The sequence below is a fragment of the Excalfactoria chinensis genome, chromosome 15 (assembly GCF_039878825.1).
Source record: "Excalfactoria chinensis isolate bCotChi1 chromosome 15, bCotChi1.hap2, whole genome shotgun sequence".
NCBI lineage: Eukaryota > Metazoa > Chordata > Aves > Galliformes > Phasianidae > Excalfactoria > Excalfactoria chinensis.
Window position 1 is genome coordinate 4,611,816 of NC_092839.1, and position 23,677 is coordinate 4,635,492.

At 55.7% G+C, this 23,677-nt stretch overlaps 2 protein-coding genes across 5 annotated transcripts in view; both read left to right on the plus strand.

Annotated features, from left to right (window-relative positions):
• Positions 1-2,535, plus strand: part of TOP1 (DNA topoisomerase I) — a 62,213-nt gene extending 59,678 nt beyond the window's left edge. Inside the window, exons 20-21 of the mRNA XM_072350196.1 lie at positions 440-589; positions 935-2,535. Of these exons, the coding sequence (XP_072206297.1) occupies positions 440-589; positions 935-1,037 (253 nt within the window). The 3' untranslated portion in view covers positions 1,038-2,535. The remainder of the gene's footprint in view (positions 1-439; positions 590-934) is intronic.
• Positions 2,536-4,596: 2,061 nt separating this feature from the next.
• Positions 4,597-23,677, plus strand: part of PLCG1 (phospholipase C gamma 1) — a 28,677-nt gene continuing 9,596 nt past the window's right edge. For all 4 annotated transcript variants that reach the window (XM_072350554.1, XM_072350555.1, XM_072350553.1 and 1 more), the window contains exons 1-14: positions 4,597-4,854; positions 15,762-15,914; positions 16,483-16,576; positions 16,837-16,884; positions 18,801-18,885; positions 19,201-19,284; positions 19,480-19,502; positions 20,153-20,225; positions 20,905-21,006; positions 21,560-21,678; positions 22,055-22,140; positions 22,225-22,345; positions 22,734-22,902; positions 23,548-23,670. In XM_072350554.1, coding sequence (XP_072206655.1) covers positions 4,665-4,854; positions 15,762-15,914; positions 16,483-16,576; positions 16,837-16,884; positions 18,801-18,885; positions 19,201-19,284; positions 19,480-19,502; positions 20,153-20,225; positions 20,905-21,006; positions 21,560-21,678; positions 22,055-22,140; positions 22,225-22,345; positions 22,734-22,902; positions 23,548-23,670 — 1,470 coding nt within the window. In that variant the 5' untranslated portion in view covers positions 4,597-4,664. The remainder of the gene's footprint in view (positions 4,855-15,761; positions 15,915-16,482; positions 16,577-16,836; positions 16,885-18,800; positions 18,886-19,200; positions 19,285-19,479; positions 19,503-20,152; positions 20,226-20,904; positions 21,007-21,559; positions 21,679-22,054; positions 22,141-22,224; positions 22,346-22,733; positions 22,903-23,547; positions 23,671-23,677) is intronic.

Below are 23,677 nucleotides of genomic sequence, written 5' to 3' on the forward strand. Positions count from 1 at the left end.
AAGACTTTCTCAAGCTTTCTTATCCCCTCTTTCTTCTGTGCATGAAGAAATGGCCTTCAAGCCGTCTGTGCTCTGCAGAGTAGTCACAGGGCTGCTGGGTTAAGGGAGCTCTGAAGGCAGAATCACAACATGACTATTACAGAGGGATAGGTGGGTTGGTTTTAAAGTGGGGTGTAGCATAAGTGTAGTTAAGGCTGTTGCTTCCAACCCTTTAAAACAAAACTACTGCTTAGGATTTCTGTGCTGCATCTTTCAGAATGTCAGTTCTTAATTGCATGTGCTGAGTGTTTTGTGTCACCGTCTCTGCTGACACAACTGCCTTTTGAGGCTGGTGGCATTGCTTACATGGAGCAGAGTCCCTTTGCCTTCCCACAGCACTGCTGTCTGAAGCCCAGCAGGGCATTAGGCATTAACTATTTTTTCCCCCCCTCACCCCCAGGGCAGTGGAGAGCAAGAAGAAAGCAGTACAGAGGATTGAGGAGCAGCTGATGAAGCTGGAGGTTCAGGCTACAGATAGGGAGGAGAACAAGCAGATCGCCTTGAGCACCTCCAAACTCAACTATCTGGATCCTAGGATCTCTGTTGCTTGGTAGGTCTCTGCCCTGGGCTGTGCAGAACTGCTCCTTCACGTGTGTGTAATCCCAGTCTGTAGGCAAGGGCTGTGGCTGAGAGCAGTGCCCCTGTGCTGCTGGGGAGGTCTGCCTCTTTATGGCCTTCCCTTCTATCTTCATGTGGTTTCAGTGGATCTCTTGGGCCAGGTTCCACGTGCCAGTCATAGCCAGCACTGTGCTGGGAGGGATGGGTCAGAACGTGCGGGGTGCAGCAATGGGAGGCTGGTCCTGCCCAGTGGCTGCATGTCCCATAGTGGAGCTGCACCACGAGGGTCTGAGAGCCCGTGCTGGGCTGACACTTAACAGCATCTCTTTTTCTGCAGGTGTAAGAAGTGGGGAATTCCTATAGAGAAGATATATAACAAAACCCAGCGAGAGAAATTTGCCTGGGCTATCGACATGGCAGAGGAAGACTATGAGTTTTAACCTGTTTTTAATGAGATGAATGTTATGGGTATAAAAGGGGGAGTTAGCCTGGTTTTTAGGAAGATTGATAAACTGTGAGCCTTACTTGTCCTTGGATGCTGGGGAGGGGGGAGAAAAGGGGGCAAGTGAGCATGGGATAAAACAGCCAACATCTTGTAGAAAGCATAACCTGGAAATATCCTAAAGGAGCTGAGCCAGTTGTCCTATGGACAACTTATTTAAAGTGTTTCAGAGATCCAAATTCTAGCTGTCTGGTTTGTGTGGTGTTTGTTTTTTTTCTCTTGAGGCAGAGCAAGTGGGATGGAGGATTTGTCAACCTTCCGCCAGGCAAATTCACCGTCACACTGCGAGCGTGGGAATCTTTAGCTACTGTATACAAAATCCAATTATATTGGTGCGTTTTTACAGTTAGGGTTTTGCAATAACTTCTATATTTTAATAGAAAATGGACTCCTTAACCCCTGCCCCCTTCCCCCCCCCCCCCGCCCCATTTCAGAATCTTAACAAATACGATGTAAGAAACCCAACGCACCTGTTACAGCCGTCACTTACAGTCATGGGATTTATCCTACCTTACTTTTTGTTACCTGTCACTTGACCCGGCCGTGGCATTTGGGACATAAACAACAAACATCCACCGCGTTCGTTGGGAGCAAAGCGTGACGGGAAATGGAAACGGGGCCCTCCCGACTGCTGCGCGTCCCTTTGAGTTTTGTTTTTAAATGTGAATTTGTATTGCTTTTAATTATTTTTAAGCTATTTAAAAACCGTTTTTCTTTCCTCTTGATCTTAAAGATCACATCGATGTTTTTTCTTTGGGGGGGGGGGTGGGGGGAGGTTTGCGATGGGATCCCAGCACCAATGCAATGAATGGGCAGGGAGTGCCATCCCGTCACGCTTTGCTGTGAGCGCTCTGTACGCTTCAGGAATATTTCCTTTTAGGTTTGTCAGACTTTTTCCTTCCCCTCCCCCCCCCTTTGATTTTCAATAAGCCCCCCCTCCCCCCCCCCCCTCCCTTCTCTCTTTTACTTGAAAGATTTTATCGTGTAAAAAAAAAAAGAAGTTTCACAGGTCAATAATTTCGAGGGAAACGAGCATCGATCCCTAAAGGCAAATCAGCACCATTGGAGGGCTTTTATTTCTGGGGGAGGGTTTGGGGGTTGTTTTTTTGTTTTGTTTGTTTTATTTCTTTCCTTTTTGTAATTGTGTAAAAAAAAAAAAAAAAAAAAAAAAAAAAAAAGACAAAAAAAAACCTTTTAAAAAAAAATGACAAAGCAGAATTTTAATGTGAAACCTTTTTTTGTTTGTTTTTTTTTGTTGTTTTTTGTTTTTTTTTTGCTATAATCATTAGTTTTAGAGGCGTTGTTAGCGTTAGTGTGTGTGCGAAGACCATTTTCCTGCAGCCTTTTTCCTCCAACAAGTATCTTCTATTTTTATCATGAATTCCCCTTTTAATCAACTGTAGGTTATTTAAAATAAATTCCTACAACTTAACGGAGCGTCGCTGTCCGTGTGCTCTTTCACACAGGGCCCCAACCTAACCCTCACCCTGCCCCATAACCAGCAGAGGGGCTCAGCCACCCCACCAGCCACGCAGAGCCGGATGGCAGGGCTGGGATGGAGCCGGCAGGGCTGGGATGGAGCCGGCAGGCCCCAGCTGAGGTTTGCATCCATGGAACAATACAGCACGTGAGAAATCTCTCTTACTACAGCCCATCCCAACCAACCTCCCATCCCACACTGCTGAGTGCTGGGGGCTGAGCCCACACCTCTCCCCTGGGGGAAACTGAGGCAGCAAACACCAATGGGAGCAGAAAGGGCAGAACAGCTTGGAACTGGATCTGCTCGGGCAGCCCAGGGAAGGCTGCAAACCCTGCTGGCTGCAGCCCCATCCCCCCCTGTGGCCTCACAGGCTGCAAATTGAAACCAGGTGAGCCAGGAGGCAAAAGCAGCCTGTGTTCTTGCAGGGGGCTGCAGTAACCCTGCAGGGTTTTGGAGGGCCCACTGCTTCCAGCCTGGGCTACAACAGCCCCAGTGCTGCTGTTCACTGGAGACTGGGGAGGGCTTCCCAGTGCTGGTCCCTGCCATGGTGCACAGCAATTCCTGGGCGCTCATGTAGGAGGGATGCTGAGCTCAGGCACACAGGGGTGGCTGCAGGGTTTTGCTTCCCCTGCCCTGGAGCCTTCTCTGCACTGTGCCTGCTAGGAGAGCTCACCCTGCTGCTCCGGGAGCATGGAGCAGGGATTCCTTCAGAACCCAGGGAGGAGAGAGGGCTGTGCTGGGGTAAATCAATGCACAGCCGAGGGAGAGTGGCAGGCAGCAAGGCAAACAAAATTAGGCTGAAGTTCCTCAGCACCGAGCACTGAAGATGCTGAAGTGCAAGTCTAAAAAGTGGTTCCTCCAACTTGGAGAAGGCCCAACATTAAAACCTTCCTGCATACCTCCACCTCCTTCAAGCAGATGGGGGGGGGGAGGGTGCTCAGGCTCTCCAGCTGTCACTCTCTGACAGCACAGCCTGATGGGGCTGGGAGCACAGCAGTCACCACCTCTGTTTCTCACACCACCACGCTACTGCGCTGATAACAATGGTGTGCCCGCAGCACTCGGCTATTTGAGGAGCCCTGGGAGCGGGCTGCTTCCTGCCAGTCCCCAGCAGGGATAAATGGGGAGCAGCTTCCCTACGGGACCTGGCATGAAGCTCACCTGGCACTGCCCGTCCATGGAGCACGGGTGGCTCAGGTTTGCATCTCACTCTGTTCATCCTCTCCCGTCCCAAAAGTGGGTGAGATGCTGAACTGTGAAACTTGTAGGGCTGCTCCGTGTGCTGCTCATACGTGTGTCCCTTTGGAGGCTGGTGGAGCACAAAGGCAGCAGCTCACTTTGGAGTGTGCCGGCAGCCGCCCACCCCCATGGCCGCCCCACGCTCTGCTCCACACACCAGAGAACACTGCAAGCTATAAGCCCCTCCGCTGACCCCACCGCCGTGCCCTCTGCCCCGACGGCCCCCACACGGCGCGGCTCCGCAGCCCGGGGCAGCAGTTTGGCAGCGCACATCTGGCGGCCAGCTGAGCGCGGCTGGGGGGCCGGGCTGGGGGGCCCGGGGGGTTCTGTGCCCGCAGCTCCGGGCCGCCGCCACCGCCACCACCTGCTGTTCCGTGCCCACAGCCACCTCGACCCGGCTCTGTGCGTGCCCCAAAAGCGGCCCCCCACTCGGGGCACCCCCATTCCCGGCCGCGTCCGACCCACGGAGCCGAGCGCAGAGCCGCGCACTGAAAGCACCCCGGCCCCCCTGGGGCGCTCAGCGCCCCGCAGCCGCCCAACCCGCGACCCCTCAGCCGGAGCGGTCGCACAGACCCTCCCCCCCCCCCGCACTCCATCGCGGACCCCCGGCGGCCCCAACCCACCCACCCACGAGCCGCTCCCCGCCTCCTCCGCACTCCCTTCGCTCGGCGCGGGCCCCACGCGTGGAGGCGCCGTCCGTCGGCCGCGCTCCGCCCCTTGGCTGCTCCTCCTCCTCCTCCCGCAGCTCCCGGCCGCGGGGCGGGCGGGTCGGGGCGCGGCGGCGGCGCTGCGGGCGCTCCGCTCCCCTTTGTTCGCGGCGCGGCGCGGTGCGGGCGGCGGGCGCTGATGGCGGCGGGGTCGGGGGCGCCCAGCGAGGCGGAGGCGGCGCATCTGTGCCGCAGCCTGGAGGTGGGCACCGTCATGACCCTCTTCTACTCCAAAAAGTCGCAGCGGCCCGAGAGGAAAACTTTCCAGGTGAAGCTGGAAACGCGGCAGGTCACCTGGAGCCGCGGCTCCGAGAAGACCGAGGGAGCCGGTGAGTGAGAGCCGAGCCCACCACCCCACCCCCCTCCGACCAGCACCTCCCCGGCCTGGGAACGCGGCACCGGGCAGGAAAAGCAGGACGAGGTGTTCCTGCTTCCTGCGGGCTGGGGGCGGTGGGAACCTCCCCGCACCCTCCCGCCCCCACTCGCCCACCCACCCGCACACACACCCGGCGCGGAGGGGGAGGGGAGGAAAAGCAAAAAGGTGGTGGGGGGGAAGAAAGACAAAAGGAGCCAAAAGGAGCCAAAAGGAGCTAAAAGGAGCCCTGCCCCCCATCCGCCCCCAGCCATCCCCCGGGCAGCTCCGTGCGCATCCCGCGGCGCGGCCGCACGTGACGGTGTCCGGTTTCGGTGCCCCCCCCCCGCCCCCCTTGGGGCAGCCCGAGCCCCTCCGCGCCGTGCGGTTCGGTTCGGATCCGACCCGGCCCCGTGCGGGATTCGGCGCCGAAAGGCTGCGCGAGCGCCCTGCGTGCTGCGACCGAGCGCAACAGATGGGATGGAAGGAGCGCAAACCGGGGCCGAGCCGAGGATGGGGCACCGCCGGGTTCGGCACCGCCGGGTTCGGCACCGCCGGGTTCGCTGCAGACCCCGCAGGGCTGCGGTGGGACGCGGTTGGCGGCAGCTCCTTCCCGCACACGGTGCTCTGCGGGGGCAGAGATTTGTCAGAGCTGCGGGAGACCACAGGGAGAGGTGGAAAGGGGCGGGGGGAGGCCCCGCGCTGGGAAACTTACTAGCCTAGTGCTGCTGTCCTGGGCTCTGTGCTCTCCATCCCCAGTGCTGTGTCTCCCCGCTGGCCGCCCCATACAGGGATGGTGTGATACAACATCTCTCCCATCACTCCACGGAGCTCTCAGGCTCCCTCCTCCCCACGGGCAGATCCCCACGAGTCTCTGTTGGCTGGGGCTGTACCTTCCAAGGGATGGATCCATCCCCCAAACCTCAGCTGTGCTGGCGATGTGGTTGTGGGGTTCTGCTGCTGTGCCAGCAGCCAGGAGCGGGCAGAAAAAAGCAGAGGGTTCGTCCCAGGGACAGAGATGATGAAATAAGCGTAATTGTAAAAATCCATAGGTTCTGAGCTAAAGAAAAATGGGGGTTGATGAACTCCAACCTGAGGTTCCCTCCCATGCGGTGCACTCTGCTGGGAGCAGCGGTCCTGTGCTCAGTGGCACAGCATGGATGGAGCAGCACCTCCAACCCAGTGCCTGGAGTCCTGCTGCCATTGTTGTGGCTTGGGAATGGGTGTTTGCTGGGGGATGGAGAGCAGGAGGGAGCCTTGGGTGCATGAATTGGCTGGGTAGGAATCGTCCTGGTTTTCGGTTGGTTGGGTATTAGGAAAATCTGCTTCTCATAAAGAGCAGTGATGCAGTGGCACAGCTGCATGGGGAGTGCTGGGGTCACCAGCCCTGGAGGTGTTCAGGAGCCGTGGGGATGTGGGCACAGTGGGATGAGTTGGGGATCTTAGTGACCTTTTCAAACCTTACTGATCCTTTGGCCCATTTCAGAGTGAGGGAGCATCTACAGGTAACCCAGAGGTCTCAGATTTGGGTCACGTCCCTGTGTGGGAGAGTTTCATTCTCCACGAGTGTTCGGTGCAGCAGCACAGCTCTGTGTGCGGGACGTCCTGCCATCAGCAGCAGTGAGGTCGGGCTGGAGGTGCTCACATTGGGATGGGCAGCATCAGTGCTGGTGCTTGATACGCACATGGAGGCTCAGGCAGGTCACTGTTAGCATGACCCTGGTTGGGGTGTCAGAGTGCGATACCTCGGTGCCAGGAGGAGGGGGGACCTGGCTGGGTGACCCTTGTGTAGAGCCTTGTGCGTGTCACATAAAGAGTGACCTTGTGTGATGGGCAGCACTCAGTGCCAGCGGGCGGCCCCTGCCCTCCCAGCAGCAGCAGCAGCTCTGACTCAGCAGCGGGCATCGCCAGCTGGGCCGGGATGAAGAACCTCCTCTGTGTGCACGGGCCCATCTCTGCTCCTCGTTGGGCTGCTCCACTGCTGGGGCTGGAGGAGGGGCTGGGTCAGGCTGGGGGGGGATCATCTCTCCTGGAAAGCTGTGAGCTCCATCTCTGTGCCTTTCCAAAACCAACATCGAGTACGAAAAGAGCAGTCTGTGCACACACACACACACACACACACACACACACACACACAGAGCCATTTCTCCATCAATATTTGTCTCTACGCCGAATGTTTTCAGCCAGCTCTCATTATCAGCGCATCGCCTTCTTGCTAATAACCCCGCTGAGGGCTGGGCTGGTTCGGTGGGCAGAGCTCTGCTAATTTTCTGTTCTTTTAGTTAATCACCCCAAGCGCAGCACAGCTGATCCCAGGAGCCTTTTGTCTTTTATGCACTTTTTTTCCCCCCCCCCACTTCCTGTGTTATGTAATTCTTTTTTAATGTAAGAAGGTCCTGCCTTCATAACTCTGCATCCTGGGGGGGTTGCGGGCCGGCTCCTAATTGATCTGTTTTCCTTGAACCGAGTCTGAAAACTCGGAGAGTTTGCTCAGAGCACGAGCTGCAAATTTGGAGCAGATGTTTGTTTTATAGGAGAGAGAGAAAGGGGGGGTGGAGGGGGGTAAACACCTCGAGAAAGCCCTGGGTGCCTTCTGGCTCTCGGTGCAATGAGCTCAGTCTGGTGGAGGTGGAGAGAAACGGTTGTGGCAGTGCAGAAAGAAGGCAGGACTGTGAAACACCGAGTGACCCCACGAGGCAGCCCGCTGCGTCTCCAAGGGATGGCAGCGATGCTGTGAGCCTCCCTGCCAGCTGCTGCACGGCTTGGGGGGCATCGGGACTGGCAATGTGTGCACCCCACTAGCACAGCAGCCCCCCCTTGGCCGCTGACCTCCGCTGCCCTTTGCACCGCCGTGCGCACTGCGGGGTGGTCTCTGCTATCAGTGCCAGCACAGCACTCGCTCAGCCCCGTTATCTTATCAGGGCACCGCGTGCGGCCACCACCAATGGCCATCGGCGTCCCATGGCCCCAGCAGAGCGGGAGGGCGGCCTGCTGCCTATCTGGCAGATTGCAGATGGAGGCCAAAAGGCTCCACTGGGTGCTTTGCAGGAGTCGGCGCTCAGGTCTGCACGTGGTTACTGCCCTGAAGGAAAGGGAGCAGCCTTCCTTGGTGTTCAGCAGCCCTGGGAATGCAGGCGCTGCTCTTGGGCTGAGATCTGCTCCTCCAGAGAGCTCTGTGTCCCCTGGGAGGGGACTGAAGCGATGCTGCTGTGATGTGATGAGGACACAGAGTGAGGACGTGGCCCATCAGGATCGTCCACGGGACGGACTTTGCTTCCTTGACAACCATAAGCATCTCCCTGCTGAGGGGGGCTCAACAGGAGTGAGGGAGGAGGGCCCATGGTCCAGGGCTCCCCTGTGAGCCCAGGCACGGGCTGTGTGTGTCAGTATGTGTCCTTGGGCTGCTACAGGCAGTGAGGCCGGGAGTGAAGCAGGCGATGGAGCTGGGCGTGATGGGGAGAATGCTCTTGGGAGGCGCTGAGTGCTTTCAGAAAGTTACATCCACTCATACCTCTTCCCCTTGGCCTGTTCAATTTGGAGAGCTGACAGTGTGGGGATGCTGTGACAGAGCAGGATAAGGGTGCCTGCCCAGCACAGGGTGAAAGCTGTGTGAGCCAGAGGAGGGTTTGTGTGTTGAACAGAACTGAGGTGACGCCAGGAGAATCACTCACTGCCTGCAGGCTCAGAGACCTGTTAGCTCTGAGCAAGCTTGCTGGGAGGCTGCTGGCTCGTTTCCGCATCTGCTGCTGGGTCTCTCATCCTGGTATCTCTTGTGGGATCACCTGAATATCTCACATGTGCCCTGTGGGGTCAGAGCACTGCCGGGCTCACAGCTGCTCATTGCTTCACCCAGCACATCGTGTTGTTGAGGTGTTGGGTCGGGCAGTGCAGGGCAGTTCCCTGCCCACAGCTGTCAGAAGGGGAGCAAACACCACCATGCTTTTGGGCTTGGAGGAGTTTGATGCTGTGCAAAGCGCTGTGCGTCGTGCAGACTGTGTTCTTCGTCTTTGAGCTTTCTGATGCTGGTTTGCCTTAGAAACTTTGATTTCTTCTTGCACGGCAAGGGGCAGGGGAGAGCGCAGGTCAGCTTGCAGTGTGAAACGGGGCTGTGGGGGGGGATAAGTCATTGCTGTCCCCAGAAAGCAAGAAGGATGATGGAGCACCAAATGGAGGCTGGCAATGTGAGTGTGCAGGAGCCAGCAGAGCTTTGCGAAGCTGACAGCCTGCACAGCCTGCACTCTGCAAAGGCTCACCAAAACCAGGGTTGTTAATGTTGCTTTTTCATGCTGAGTGTGTGGTCGGGTGGCTGTTCAGCTCCATTTGGAGCTGCGGATTCTGGGTTCAGCTGGCTGGAAAGCCACATAAAACCGCCCAGACTCACAAATGGACCTTTCTCCTGCTTTCCCCTGCAGCTTGTACCTTCTATTTACAAAAACTTGTGGTTCTGAGATGTCAGTCAATAATCCCTTCTCTTGTTGCTAATGCGGTGCCGGGTGTCGTGCCTGGCACTCTGCAGGCAAACCAACCCACATTGTTTTTCTAAAGATTACCCAGACAAAGGTCGCAATCCAGCAGTGAGCTCCCGCACGTGGGATGTGCTGAGCTGACTGCATGCAGCCTTGAGGAGCAGTGGAGGCTGAGGGCCTCCCCAAACCATGACAAAAGCATTCATTTTCCTTTCACTAGGAGCGTGACTTTTTTTTTTGCCTGGACACACGAGATGGTCGCACATGATCATTGCAGGCTGCTGCATTCAATGTGGCATCGCTTTGCTGTCTCCTGCTGCCAGCTTTGCCTTGTGGCCGTGCCCCCTGCTGCAGCGTGGCAGTGCCCACTTGCTGTCCACACTGTGGGTCCTCAGCTCTCCCCGAGGTCACCTGCTGTCCCACCCTGGGATGTGGAAAGGCTCCATTGAGCTGCTGCTCCAGCTGCCTGCTGCCTGAGCTGATGCTCCAGGGGTGAGTGGTGGATTTCCCTTTTATTCTGTGTCTCATGCAAGCACCCATCAGCACTATGGTCACATCAGACCGGGCTTGAAACTACAGTCACTCATCTTCCCCTCACCACATCTGTGGGTCCTGCCTGCTGGCCCTGCTCAATGTGAGGACGTGCCTGCCAGGTATAGATCTGCATCTCTGTGTGGGACTCTCCTGGCCCAGAGCAGCAGCAGCAGCCTGTTTGGTTTTGGATGGAATGATGCTGGCAGGTCGGCTCTGCATGCCATGATGAGTGCTATCCCTGTTGTGATGAGTGCTATCCCTGTTGTGATGAGTGCTATCCCTGTTGTGATGAGTGCTATCCCTGCCTTCCCTGTCCCTGAGAAGACTTCACAAATGCAAGGGCGCTGGAGAGACATCAAGGCAGGCTGCTCCCCGCGGGGATGCTGGGTAGAGCAGCTGCTCGAGAGGCTTTTTCCTGTTTACTCGCTCCAAGAAGAGCTGGGTAACTAAGTGCTGATTAAAAGCCATCTCTCCCGGCTGTGCCTGTTGTCCCTCCTCCTCCCAGCCCCGTCTACAGGGTCACACTGATGCTGGATAGGTGGAGAACTGTGAAGATGATGCAGGTTATTTGATTGCTTCTCTGGATCACTCCTTGTTGTTTTTTTCCCCTCTGCTTTCCAGCTACGGTCTCCTGACTTCATTGCTCTCCCAGCCCCAGCTGCTGCCCAGAGCCATCCAGCTGTGCATCAGCTCCTGGGATGGACTGGGTGGAGATGTGGGACTGTAAGAGTGCAGGTTATCCCAGGGGACTTTCACCCCCCTCAGCACCCACCCCGTACATCTGCACCCCATAAATCTGCCTTCCAGCTGGCAGAGGGGTGGGGGTGGCTGTGTTTGTTTGCCCAGCTCTCAGTCACCCACTGGCAGCGTGATCTTTCTCAGCACCAGCTGCTGATAGCCCAGCCCGTATCAGATCAGCAGCAGAGAGCCAAGGGGGGGCATCTGCTCCCTTACTGGGGCCAGCTGCCATCCTGCAGGCTTCCTACATCCACCTCTGGTTGTTCTGGCTGGGACGTAGCTCGGTTCTTTCTCATCAGAAAGTGTTTTTTCTTCTTATTTTCATTCCTCTTCAGTGTCTCATCAGTCATTTTTAATGCCTTATGACAGCCTGTTGGAGAGGCCTTGCTGCTTGCTGGAGCGTGGTCAGGGAAAGCACCGAGAGACAAGAGCAAGAGCCTTGGCATGCCAGCTTTGGTGTGAGCCTTGGAGCAGGTCATCTCCAGTGCTGGGAACCAAATAAGTCCCAGGTGAGGCTGTTAAGACAAGACGAAGCCAAGCAGTAGCACAGCCTGGATGCAATGACATGAAGGCCGTCGCCAAGAGCTCCTGCATCTTTCACCTGAACTTAGCTGCTGCCTGCTCAGTGCTTGGAGCTCCTCGGCTGCACGCTGCCGTACCAGGGCAGGATGCTGCTGTGGTGTGTGGCTGTGCAGCAGATGGGATCTCTGCACTCTCCTTCTCAACTCTACCCTGGCAATGAAGAACGCAGGTGCTCACGAAGGCAGAAATAAGGCATCTCCTTGGTGCTCGCTGGCACTTCTGGGTAGCAGTCATCCTTGCTGGTAAATTACTGTCACGGAAGCTCAACTGCGTCGATGGGTGGGATGGGTGAAAACTGAGTCACAGCATCTGAGTACCGCTGGCATTTGCTGTGAGCACGACAGGTCTTTTTCTGGCCTCTGGTTTTCACTCCTCACCTCTGTGCCCTCCTTATATCCTCATCCCAAGCACAGCTTCATGGTAGCCATGGCTGCCTGGGCTCAATTCAGGAATACAGAAGTCCCCATGGAGCTCCCCAGGCCCACCCCCACCATGGCTTCCCATGGATGGCATCCTGTCTGCTGTGCTGCTGGCTGACCCCTCTTTGAGGGCAGTGTGGTGCCTGCCGTTGTTCCCTTACTCTTGGTCCCGTCCCTTCTCAGCTGGTCCTAAGGGCTATGGCTGGGAGGGCACCTGTGTGTCTCAGCATCCTACTGGGCACAAGGAGAGAGCTGCTGCCTGCTGTGTTCATTTGCAGAAGCCTGGCCTGGCAGCTCTGCTCTGCTTCTTGCTGTGTCAGATGCCTCCATCGATCGGTCCGTGTCCTCTGCAGTACCTTTCAGATCTGGTTACCGCTGCACGTCCTCTCTGGAGGAAAGCAGGGAGGCGGGCTGCAGGAGCTCCCCATCCTCCCACCCCTTACTGCATCCCCTTGAGGCCATGGTGCTACTGGCCGAGGCAGGGCTGAGGGAACAAAGTCCTCCACGCCGTGCAGAAGGTCACCTTGGGGTGGCTCATGGAGCCATCCGCATCCCGCCATCCATCCAGCAGCACTGCTGCAGACCTTCCTCTTTCCATTTGAGTCAGTGGAAGCTTTTGCCTCTCAAACAGGCCGGGCTGGTGACTGACGGGCAGCCCAGGGCCGTGTTTGGTCTGCAGAGGGGATGCATTGCTTTAAGGGTGGCGGTGCTGAGGAGAGGCAGCAGCCAAGTATGAAGTTTTGGCCTTGGAGGCTGAGGCCATACAGTGGAAACTGCCAGCCTTCACATGCCTGCTGCTTGCTGGGCTGTGGGCAGAGATGGTGCGATAGCAGCATCCTGCTTTGCTCGCTTGGGGGACCAGCTCTGGGTTGTTGTTTTTTTTTTTAACGTGTGCTTTCTTGCATTTGAGGGTAATCTGGAGAGATGTGCTGATGATGCAGGATAGGCAGCCGTCAGCCCCCAGCCTGTTCCTGGTACTGGGAGGATGCTCGTGAGATCTTGAAGGTCACCCACACGAGGCCAGGGCTGGTGGAGCAGTGAGGCAGGGGCTGCCTGGGAGGGGTCCGTGCTGCCCTGTAGGAGCAGGGCAGTGTTTGGGCAGAGCCTTCACCTCTCTGCTCCAGACTGTAAGGATGCGCAGCTGTGAATCTGCCCTCGCTGAGGGTTTCTGGGGGTACAGGGAGGAGTTGGGGCTCAGAAGCTGCAAGACACGTGATTCAGGGGTGCAGCAGCAGCTTGAGGCGAGGCAGGAAGCTCTGTGCCCACGGAGCTCCTGTGGTTGTGCACCTGGGGATACTGGGGCTCCCGCAGAGCAGAGCGCTCGGTCCCATCCCGCTGCTGGTGGTCAGTCAGGATCAGGCTGCTCCCATCCATCCTGGCTAACTGGGAGCTCCCTGCTGCCTCCAGCCCATTGGCCTGTTTTGAGCATCTTCCCTGCCCAGGCGCTCGCTGTGGATGCAGCTGCCTCTGCTGTTCAGCTAACACAGACGTCACTTCATAGCAAAATGCAGCAGCTGAGAGCAAAGGTTGCAGTTTTGCTGCTGTGAGTAGTGAGTGAGATGAAGCAGCTTGCCAGAGCTAGCCATGGCACAACCGAGTCAAGGCTGGGAGGAAAAAGAGCCTGACCTGTGTGCTTTCCTGAGGCAGGAGAGGTTCCTGTGCATGACAGCGATGAGAGCAGTGGATCAGTGTGCAGCCAAGCACCAGGGCTGCTGTGTTACCCCAGTGCAGCCATGGCAGGGAGTGAGCTTTTTGCAAGGGTTTGGGTGCCTTACTAACATGGTAGAACATCTATTTCCAGGCTGTAGAAGGACAAGGAACTTGTTGGGCTGCGAGGTTGTGCTGTGTGGCCTCTGAGGATGCCCAAGCCATCAAATAGGATGAGAGGCCTCAGCAGGTTCATTGCTGCTCTGGCCAGATCAGCAACCTGCTGATGCTGTGGGATCGCCTTCCTCCAGAAACCTGAGTGCTGATGGCTGTGTGTGTGGCCAGGGAGAAGGAGCAGAAACCCGGCACCACATCTCTGTGCACAGGCAGTTAATTACCATCGCGGTATCCCATTTAGTCTCATCTATTGAGGAAAGTGTGTAGGGCTGAGAGGCTGAGCTATTGTCACTGTGAAAACCTATCCTGATGAGAGATGGCTCTTCCCTCTGAAATAAGCTACTGTTGTGTCAAGGTTACTGCCTCCTTTGAGATAGGATATAAGATGTTAGTCTCCACTTCTCGTGCGCCCCATGTCCAAGCTCAGATCCTCACTGTACAGCTGCCACCTCCCAGATGTGGGTGCAGCACAGCCCAGTGCTGCCAGGAGCGGTGCGTGGTGCAGGCGGTGCTGCAGCACAGTGCATGGCTGCAGTGTGTGCTGCAGGAGGCTCTGGCCCTGCTCCAGCAGAGCACTCAGCACTCACTGAACCCATCTTCCAAAGCCCTTCCCTGGCGGTCAGTGCTGGCCCCAGCAACACATTCGGTGGCCACCTACTGAAATACTGAGAGGGAGGTCCTGTTGTTATTCCCTGTGGTGCTACATAGATGGATACTACTCAGTTTTGATGCAGGAGAAAAGTGGGGTTTGTTGCTGTAGCAGAGCCAGAGCTGCCCTCCCACTGCTCCCCTGCATGCAGGTCCTGTGCTGCTGCTGGGGCTTTGCTGCCCGATGGGGACATGGGACGCTGTAGGGATGCAGTATTGCAGTGCTGCACGGTTGGGACGGTGGCATTTGTGCTCACAGTGCTTCCTGCTGAGAGCTCATTTCCTTCCACAGTGTGAGGGGGCTGGGGAGGCTGAGGGCTGCTGCGCGGTGAGGTGCGGGCTGCAGAAACCAAACCCTCATGCGCCCAGTGCACATGGGTATGTTTGGGAGGATGAGAGATGAGCAAGCAGCTGCAGGCAGGCGTGGGCCGGAGCTTGTTAACAGCTCGGTGTGCAGGGTGCTCATAGCAGCAGCCGTGAGCCCCAGCTGCACCCTGCACCACGTTCCTTTGCCGGGCACCCCTCTGGGGGCTCTCCTTGGTGTGCATTTTGGGGATGCAGTTTGCAAGGATAGCTCAGCCTCCTCTGCCCCATGGGCATGCTTTGCAGCAAGGTCTTATTGCCTGGTAAACTGCCATGAAATCCATTAGTTCCCGCTGCTTTTGTCAGGTCCTGGGACAGGAATAGCCTTTGCTGTGCACATCATGGATGCAAAGGTTGCAGCTGTGATGCGTTTTTATTTCAGTGGTAAGATGACATGCCGTGTCATTAAGGATGTGACACACAGACAGATGACAATGGGACACGATGAACCTCCTGGCCACTGGTTTCCAGAGGGTAGGTGGTGCCTTACAAAGGCATCTGCTGGCTTTAGGGAGCTGGTCCAGCTGTCTGTACACCTGGCGAGCTGGGTCTGCGTGTGGCCTTGGCTGCTGAGCTTTGAGTTACTGCAGCACCAACCAGGATATGGCTGTGCCAGGCCATCCCATGTTCCCTATGCAAGGTTTGTTACGAGCACCAGGCTGCATCCCAGCCTGCTATTGGGTTTGCTGGGAGCAAGTATCTCACAACCCAACCCAGTGCTGTCAGCCTCTGCAGGCTGATGGGCAGCTCACACTTCTGTCTGCTCTCAAACTGCAGCAAATGGAAGCATGAGGTGAATCGGTGCACAGTGACTGTGGTAAGTGGAGCTTAATTGGGATGAATTAGACTCCAGGTTTGCAGTAATCACCATCCCACATTGCTCAGAAGCATCGTCTGCTTCGAAAACGTGACTCAGAAATGTTGTTATTTGATTCCCTCGGGTGTTTCAGAAACTATTTTTTCCAGGAAGCAAAGATTCTTGGGTTTGGGGTTGTCGGGGTTTTTTTTTGCTGTTGTTGCTGCTGTTGTGTTCTGTCTGATGGCAATGAGTGTCCTTTCCCAGAACTTCCTCTGGGGAGGAGGCTGTGGCCGCCCTCTCCAGCATCTCTCCAGCTCCCTCTTCTCTCCCATGCGTAGCATCCTGGCACACTGTGTCCTGCCATGCTGCAGCTTCCCCGTGCTTCGGTGGCTGTGTGAGCGCTGCACTGCCCTCCGTTCTCCCCTAAGGAACCACAGACCTTCATCTTCTCAGGGATTTCAAGCTCTTTGCTGATATCCCCTGTGGTTTTTTTCCCTATGTTGTCTCTTAGTGGATATTCGTGAAATCAAAGAGATTCGTCCTGGAAAGAATTCACGTGATTTTGACCGGTACCAGGAGGATCCCTGCTTCCGACCGGACCAGTCCCACTGCTTCGTGGTCCTCTATGGCACGGAGTTCAGGCTGAAGACCCTCAGCTTGCAAGGTAAAGGGTGGGGGGCAGGTCCCACAGACCCCACATTTCTCAGTCATCCTTTCGAGGGGTACTGGGACACATCCTGGCCAGATGCTCTTTTTGCCACGCAGAGGGCATGGCTTTGGAAGCAGGTGGCAGCAGCTCCGTGACAGGCACTGCTTAAGTCAGTAGCTGATCTGGTAAAGCCAGAAGTTGGGTAACAGAACCCCTTGTTTCAGAGCTCTTGAAGTAGTGCTTTATCTCAGCTGGGCACATCACCTGTCAGCTGAGTGCCCCCAGACACACACGGAGTGCTCAGAGCTCACTGGTTCCTGCTTTGCAGCTCAGAGTGGGAGAACAGTGCCAGCTGGTGGCACGGGGTGACTCCGTGTGTCGCTCTCAGCTTTCCTAAACATCCTGTCCATTGACTTAAGCTGCACTCAGAGTTCCCAGCGTTGCACCCTGCTAACACATGGGAGGGAAATGTCCGAACAGGGTGAACGAAGAAGGAAGGGATTCGAGGCACTGGGGTCAGCCTCAGGAGGTTGGTGACAGGCTTCTGTGTCCTTTTCTCTCATCTGTTCTCTTCTTTCTGCAGCCACATCCGAGGATGAGGTCAACATGTGGATCAAGGGACTGAACTGGCTGGTGGCAGATACTCTGAGGGCTGCCACCCCTCTGCAGATTGAAAGGTGGGAGCTCGGCCCTGTCCTGGGCTTGTGTTGTTTTCCCTCTCCATCACCTGTTGTGCTGCCACCCCCCAGAGCACTGTGCTGGGCTGTACAGCAGCACGTGGCCATGAATGTACTCAGTGCTGGGGTGGGCTGTGCAGTGACATCTCCTCCCCCTCTGAGCCATGGTGACCCCGTGTCCTGTCTGTGTGAGCATGTCCCATTGACTGCCATGTCACAGCATCCATGGCCAGATACCATCTGTGTTCCTTTCCTTCCAGGTGGCTCCGGAAGCAGTTCTACTCACTGGACCGCAACCGGGAGGACAGGTATGAAGGGGAGCAAGCACCAGCTGCACAGACACACATGTTCCCAGGAGCACGGCTTATGTCCTCCGTGCCTGAATCCCAGTGTTAAACAGGGCCCTATTTCCCAGCCACTCACACCCAGGAAGACCTTTAAGACCCTATCACCCCAACCAGCATCGCCAGAGGGGCAGACTGCAAAGAACTGTCAGTGCTTTGCCTGGCTGAAATCCCAAAGCAGAGGATATTTTCAGCTATTAATTCCCCCTGGGTCTCAGGGCACCCTCCCTCCCACCTCCCCCTGCTGAGGGCAGCCCAGGGGGGGCTCAGAGGGTGGGATTCTGCCTGAACCTTTCCAGATTTGAGCCCCTTCTGTCCTGGATAGCCGTTACAAAGAGCTGACTTGGCCAAAATTAGGATCTGATATCTGCATCATTGAGGGGCAGCCTGCTGGAGGCTGTCTCCCTCCTGCTGCTTACAGAGGGATCGGTGGCTGGGAGCCATGCTCAGAGCAACCTGGGGGAGATGTGCACTGCCATGAGCAGGAATTTGGGACCAGCAACTCGCCCGGCCCTTCCTGCCATTGCTTTGCAAGGCTTTGTGTCATGGAGTAGTTTGGAGCCTTGGGATGCTGCAGAGGAGGAATAAATCACCTTTAATCTGCTGCAGCTGCTCTGCATATGCCACACAGCTTTCAACTCAAGGCTGAGGTTTTGCATGCAGTGATGGGGCATGGGGAAGGTGGCAGGAATGCAGTACTGCTCCCTTGGGCAGAGGCCTGCAGGAGAGCCGTCCTGCAGCCACGTGCATCACTGAGCCTTTTGTTTGAAAGCTCCTTTAATTTGGTGATGGAGAACGCATGTGGGAGCAGCTGTGTGGGGGTTTGGAGTGTGAGTGCAGGAGAGACGGAAAAAATGGACCTTTTTCTCATCCAGTTACACGGTGAGACTGCTGAGATGGCCCCAGGACAGAGGGGATGAGTGTGTAGCTTGCTCTCCCTGAGGTGTGTTCAGCGGGGTGAAAGCTGCGCTCCTGCATCTCTCCCTGTTTTTGCAATACCATCTTTGTGTTAGAATTAAGTTGGGAAAATGCTAAATGTTCTTTACCTGTCAGTCAGGGGAAGCGAGTTACATGCAAAGCAGAAAGTGTTCCAGCCCAGACTGAGCAGGGAGCGGAACAGAAATGCTGCAGTATAGAGGGGGAATGCAGAAAGGTTCTGGCCTCCCTGTTCTACAGGCACCCACGTGTTCTCCATACAGCAGAGCCAGCAGTTACAGGTCCCATACAGACTCTTGGCTGAAGTCTCTGTGTTGTCTCTGGGCTTTTGGCTTTTGCTTCTGGGCCTGGGAGCTGGCTCTGAATACGGATCAAGAAGCTGTGCTCTGCACACCGGGCAGGTCTGGGGAGGCTGAGGACCCACTGCCCAACGCAGACCCCTGTGGGGTTCCAGCAGTGTTGGAAGTGCCGTGCTCACCCAGCAGAGCCCATCCTGCCCTGTTCCCTGGCAGCACAGATGCTGTGTGTTGGTGCTGGCTGCCAGCTGTTTGTTTTTCCAAGGGAAGTTCGGTTGAAAGAGGAGGATAACAGGATGCTGGTTTTTTTTCCTAGCTCCAGAGGAGGCGGTTTCACCTCTGGCCAGGAAAGCTGCCCATGGAGCAGAGTTACAGCACCAGGAGCAGGGAATGTTGCCATGCCCTTGGAGAGGGCTGGATCTGGCTTAGCTGTGAAGAGGCCTTAAAAAAACTTCCCTAGGAGAAGTTGGTTGGTTTATTTATTTATTTGTTTTGCTTTCCAGACTCAAAATAACACCAAACTGTTTATCCGAGATCATCCAACGCTTTAACAGCTGGTGCCGCTGCGTGCGTGCATCGCCTCAGTCCCTGGGTGAGACCCCTCACTCTCACAGCTCCTCAACGTGTTTCCCCTCTGTCCCACACCAGGATCTCTGCCAAGGACCTGAAGAACATGCTGTCCCAGGTCAACTACCGTGTGCCCAACATGAGGTTCCTGCGGGAGCGCCTGACGGTGAGCTGTGGCCCTGTTGCTCTTCCTCCTCACTGGGGACCCTCAGCAGAGGGCGTCCTTTCTTGGAGTGAAACCTGGTGGTGCTGAGGCTCCCACCCCTGCTTGGTGGGGTCCCTGTTTTTATGTGGGTGATCTTGGGAAGCACACAGTGGGTGCTTAGTGGCTGGGCACTGTTGTCGTCCCATTAGCCCCAATGGAGACATCCAAGTTTTGGGCCTTCCCTCCTCCTCCAACCCCTGGCCACAGGGATGCGGACCTCTCGCTTACAGCCCCTGCAATACCCCTGGTGTTGTTTTTTCTTCTTTTTGGCTGTAGGACATGGAGCAGAGGAATGGGGATATCACGTACGGGCAGTTTGCACAGCTCTACCGCAGCCTGATGTTCAGTGCCCAGAAAACGGTAAGAGCTCAATTCTCCAGGGCAGAAAAGAGGAAGCAGAGACCATATTTGTTACTGGGCATTCCCTCTTAATTGCCTTTTTAACCTTGCCTCCCTTGGCTAATGGCTCCCATTTCCTACCTCTGGGGCAGGGAGTAAATCAGTTATTGCTCTCACCTGAGCACAATCCTAATGCTCCTAATGTTTTTTTTGCAGATGGATGTCCCATTCCTAGATAGGTGGGTACCTCTTTTTGTTGGCAGGGGGAGGGGCTGCTTCCTTTTGCTCTGTGCTGTGCTTGGATGCCTGCAGCAGCTCGGCTGGGATGTGGCACACTGTGTGCTTCTTGTCATGGCACTGCTTGTGTTTCTGTGCTCCGTGCATCTTTGCTGTAGACACTCAGCCTGGGTCATCAGGGCTGTTCCTCCCAGTCATCCCAGTGAGATCCAGCTCAGATCAGCTGTTGTGATTAAAAAAGAAAGCTTTGATGTAGACGTGGAAGCTAAAAATGTGTTGACTTGCCCAGGTAACATCCCATGGTTCCCTCTCCTTTTTCCCATAATCACAGACAAAAAAAGAGTCGGTCAGGTTTGTCCCTCTGCCCAGGGCAGTCAGCACTGCCAGCTCCATTTCTGCTTTCTTGCCTTAGTCCCAGGCATGGCCCCTGCTGCCCATTATGGCTCAGTACTTCTGGATGTCTGCTAAGATAGTCAGCTGCAAATGGTCCCCCCTTCTTCCATTCTGCACCCTCTGCCATCCCTTGCTGCTTGCTCTGTGCATCCTGCCCTGCTGTCACTTGCTGATGCCTTATGGCCCAAGGTGGCCTTTTGCACGATGCTGGCAGCAGAAGGTGCAGCAGTGACTGAAGTTTCTCTCTCTGTGCTCTCAGGGGTGGAGAAAGGTCCGAGCACTTCAGGGTGTCGCTGATGGAGTTCCAGAAGTTCCTGCTCGAGTACCAGAGGGTGAGCTCAGCACCAGCTGTGGGGCTGGGCAATGGGCTGTGGGGCTGCGGGGCTGCGCTTCTCCCAGGGCTGGAGCTTCATACACCCCCTGTGCTCTTGGCTGATGGCACAGAAGGCTGGTGGTCCCCCCTGAGCAGCAGCTGATTGATCTGCTTGCTGCCTGTGCTGTTAAAAGCCATCTTCCTCTGACAAGCAGCAGCACAGCGTGCGCATTCTGACCCATGCTTGGATGCGCTCAGTGTATTTGCAGAGCATGCAGACTCTTTCTGTACACTCTTGCAATGCCACGCTCCATGTGAGAGCACGGGGCCTCCTGCTTTGCACCCTTCTCCCTACCTGCAGCTGCTGGGAGCAGAAAATTAAGCAGCAGCCGTTTGGATGACCTCATGAAAGACAGACAGGGAGAGGGAGACAAAAGGAAGCTGTGCTGGCTTCTGCTGCAGGGGGAGCTGGGAAGGCAGATACGTGCAGAGGAGCTCTCAGAGAGAAAATGTGCAATGCTGAGAAAGTGAGGACTACTTAAAAATGGTTGGGATTGCTGCTGTCTGTCTGGTGTTCTTGCTAATAGCTGAATTCCCAGGCAGGGGTGGTTAAAGCTTCTAGCTGGATGAGCTGCCTGCGGTTTTGAATAACTCTTCCCTAAATGCTCTCTTGTTTATGTCTCTTTGGGGATTTGCAGGAGCTCTGGGCTGCAGACAGCCTTCAGGTACAGGAATTCATGTTCAACTTTCTGAGAGACCCTTTGAGAGAGATCGACGAGCCTTATTTCTCCCTGGATGAGGTGAGGCACCTCCAGTACCAATGTGTCTGCAGTGGGGTGGGACGTCCCCCGTGGGAGGTGGGAGTAAGAGGTAAAAGAGGTTGAGTGTCCCTTTGCAGCACGTGTCTTTCTTTTCAAAGCAAGGAAATGGGTGACCAGCCATACTGGAAGCAATAAAACCATCTCCGTGTCACTGGCACTTTGGCCCAAGTCCCACCCAAAAGTCCCTCGATCTATGTGTGAAATGAAAGGCAGAGCTGTTTATTTATCTGCAGCTGGGTCAGCTGGAGGGTTTATAAGCATTTACGTGGCAGGGCACAGGGATAGGTGCTATAGCCCAGAGCTGTGTCTGCTTGAGCATGCTGGGCAGGGAGCTGTGTGCCCTCTGCGTTGCCCTGGGCAGGGTTTGGTCAGATCCTTGTGTCCTGGTGGGGCTGGCTGGCACTCCCATTTCAGGATGCAGTCTGCATCAGCTTAGGTTGAGTTCATTCACATGCTCAGGGCACATGTGAAGCTGAACCAAGTCACCCAGACCTTCCCCACCAGTAACACACTTCTGTTTCTTCCTGAGCAGTTTCTCACCTTCCTGTTTTCCAAAGAGAACAGCATCTGGAACTCACAGCTGGACATGGTGTGTCCCGAGAACATGAACAACCCCCTGTCCCATTACTGGATCTCCTCCTCACACAACACGTAAGGACCCTGGGGAGGGGGCGGCTCCCTGTACCCTGTGCTGAGGGACTTCCTGCCCCAGCAGCAGACAGACGTGGTGCTGCAGGGCCTTTAAAAAGAGATGTGCTAAAAGCCAGGCAAGGTGAAACTGCCCATTTGCTTCTCTGCTGGTTGGAGCAGCTTGCATCCTTTGCCAGAGGGCACACGTGCTGTCTGTGCTCTGTCCATCCAAGGCAGCATGTTAGCTCAAGTGCAAGGACTCTTCAGGGCTTGTCTCAGGAGCCAGCCTGAGCTGTGCCTGCTGCCCTCATAGTAGGGATGGGGCTGCACGGTGCTGCTGTGTCTCAGCACACATCCCTGTCCTGCTGCTCTGGCTGACACGTTCTCTCACCTCGAGGTACCTGACGGGGGATCAGTTCTCGAGTGAGTCCTCGCTGGAGGCATACGCCCGCTGCCTGCGCATGGGGTGCCGCTGTATTGAGTGTGAGTACCCAGCACAGCCAGCAGCTTTGTCAGCATCGTTGTGATGGCTTTTGGACTCACCTTCCCTCGTGGGTCTCTTTTCAGTGGATTGCTGGGATGGTCCCGATGGAATGCCAGTCATCTACCATGGGCACACCTTAACCACCAAGATCAAGTTCTCTGATGTCTTGGTCACCATCAAGGAGCACGCCTTTGTCACCTCTGAGTGAGTACAGTGAGCATCTGGACTTCCAGGAGAGGCAGTGAGTGGGCAGGACCCTGCTGCTGCAAGGTGGTGCCCACCTTTACCGTGGCACAACAGGGAAGAAAACATGCTGGTGTGGTCCCAGCCAAGGGGAGATTTCATTCAGAAAAGTGTGGTAGGAAGAGAGGCCCTGAGCAGATCTCAGCAATGGGCTGGTTCATGCTTGCTCAGTGCCAGCAGTGGCAGGGACACCGCTGTATAATGGTTCCATTGAAGGCTCAAGACAGCACATCTGCAGCACAGATGGGTGCTGGGACAAACTGCTCTCAGAGGGCCCAGGAGTCAGGTTTTGAATGGAGTTCCCCTTCCAAACACCACCATGGTTCTGACAGCTCTTTCCTCCCCGCAGTTTCCCCGTCATTCTGTCCATTGAGGACCACTGCAGCATTGCTCAGCAGAGGAACATGGCTCAGAATTTCAAGAAGGTCTTTGGGGACATGCTACTGACCAAACCTGTCGATATTTCTGCTGACGGGCTTCCCTCCCCAAACCAACTCAAGAGGAAGATTCTCATCAAGGTGAGCTCCCTTCCCTAGCAGCAGCCCTAAATGGAGAGACTAGGGGCACACTGAGATCAAGGACCCTGGGGAACAGACTGCCTTGGGAAGGAGTTTGCTGTGGCTGTGTTAATGTCCCTGGTTAATTTTACCTTGTAAAAAAGGGTTGGATCTGAATGCAAATAGGAATTCCTCCAAGTTTTGGGGCAGTTTGGCTCCAGGCCTCATCCATAGCTCCATCCTCCCACACTGGTTGCTTACTTCTTCACTGTCTGAATTCCTCAGTGTGGGGATGCACATCCCAGCCACAAGAGAATGCCTTCTGCTTGGCTCGTGGTGTCAGGGGTAGAAGAGCAGACCTGCAGCTGGAGACAAGGGGAGGGCTTCTTTTGCTTCAGGGGAGCTGCTGGGCAGTTTGCTTAGTAGCTGAATGCTGCCTTTCTAGGGAGGCTGCTGGTATTTCTGCTGCAGAAATCTGGGGAGGAAGGGTGGTGGGACGTCAGTGCCATCCGATGATCATCTCAGTGGCATGGGTTGGATGCTGGTCCCTGCAGGCGGGAGGAACTCTCTTAAACCTGGAGGCTTAAGGTTATTTAGCATGAAACCCATGCTGCTGTTGGCTGCCTGCTACTCTCAGGGAGCCTGACCCACTCTCCTGTCCCACAGCACAAAAAGCTGGCAGAGGGCAGTGCTTACGAGGAGCTGCCCACTTCTGTTATGTATTCAGAGAACGACATCAGCAACTCCATCAAGAACGGGATCCTCTACTTGGAAGACCCCATCAATCACGTAGGTG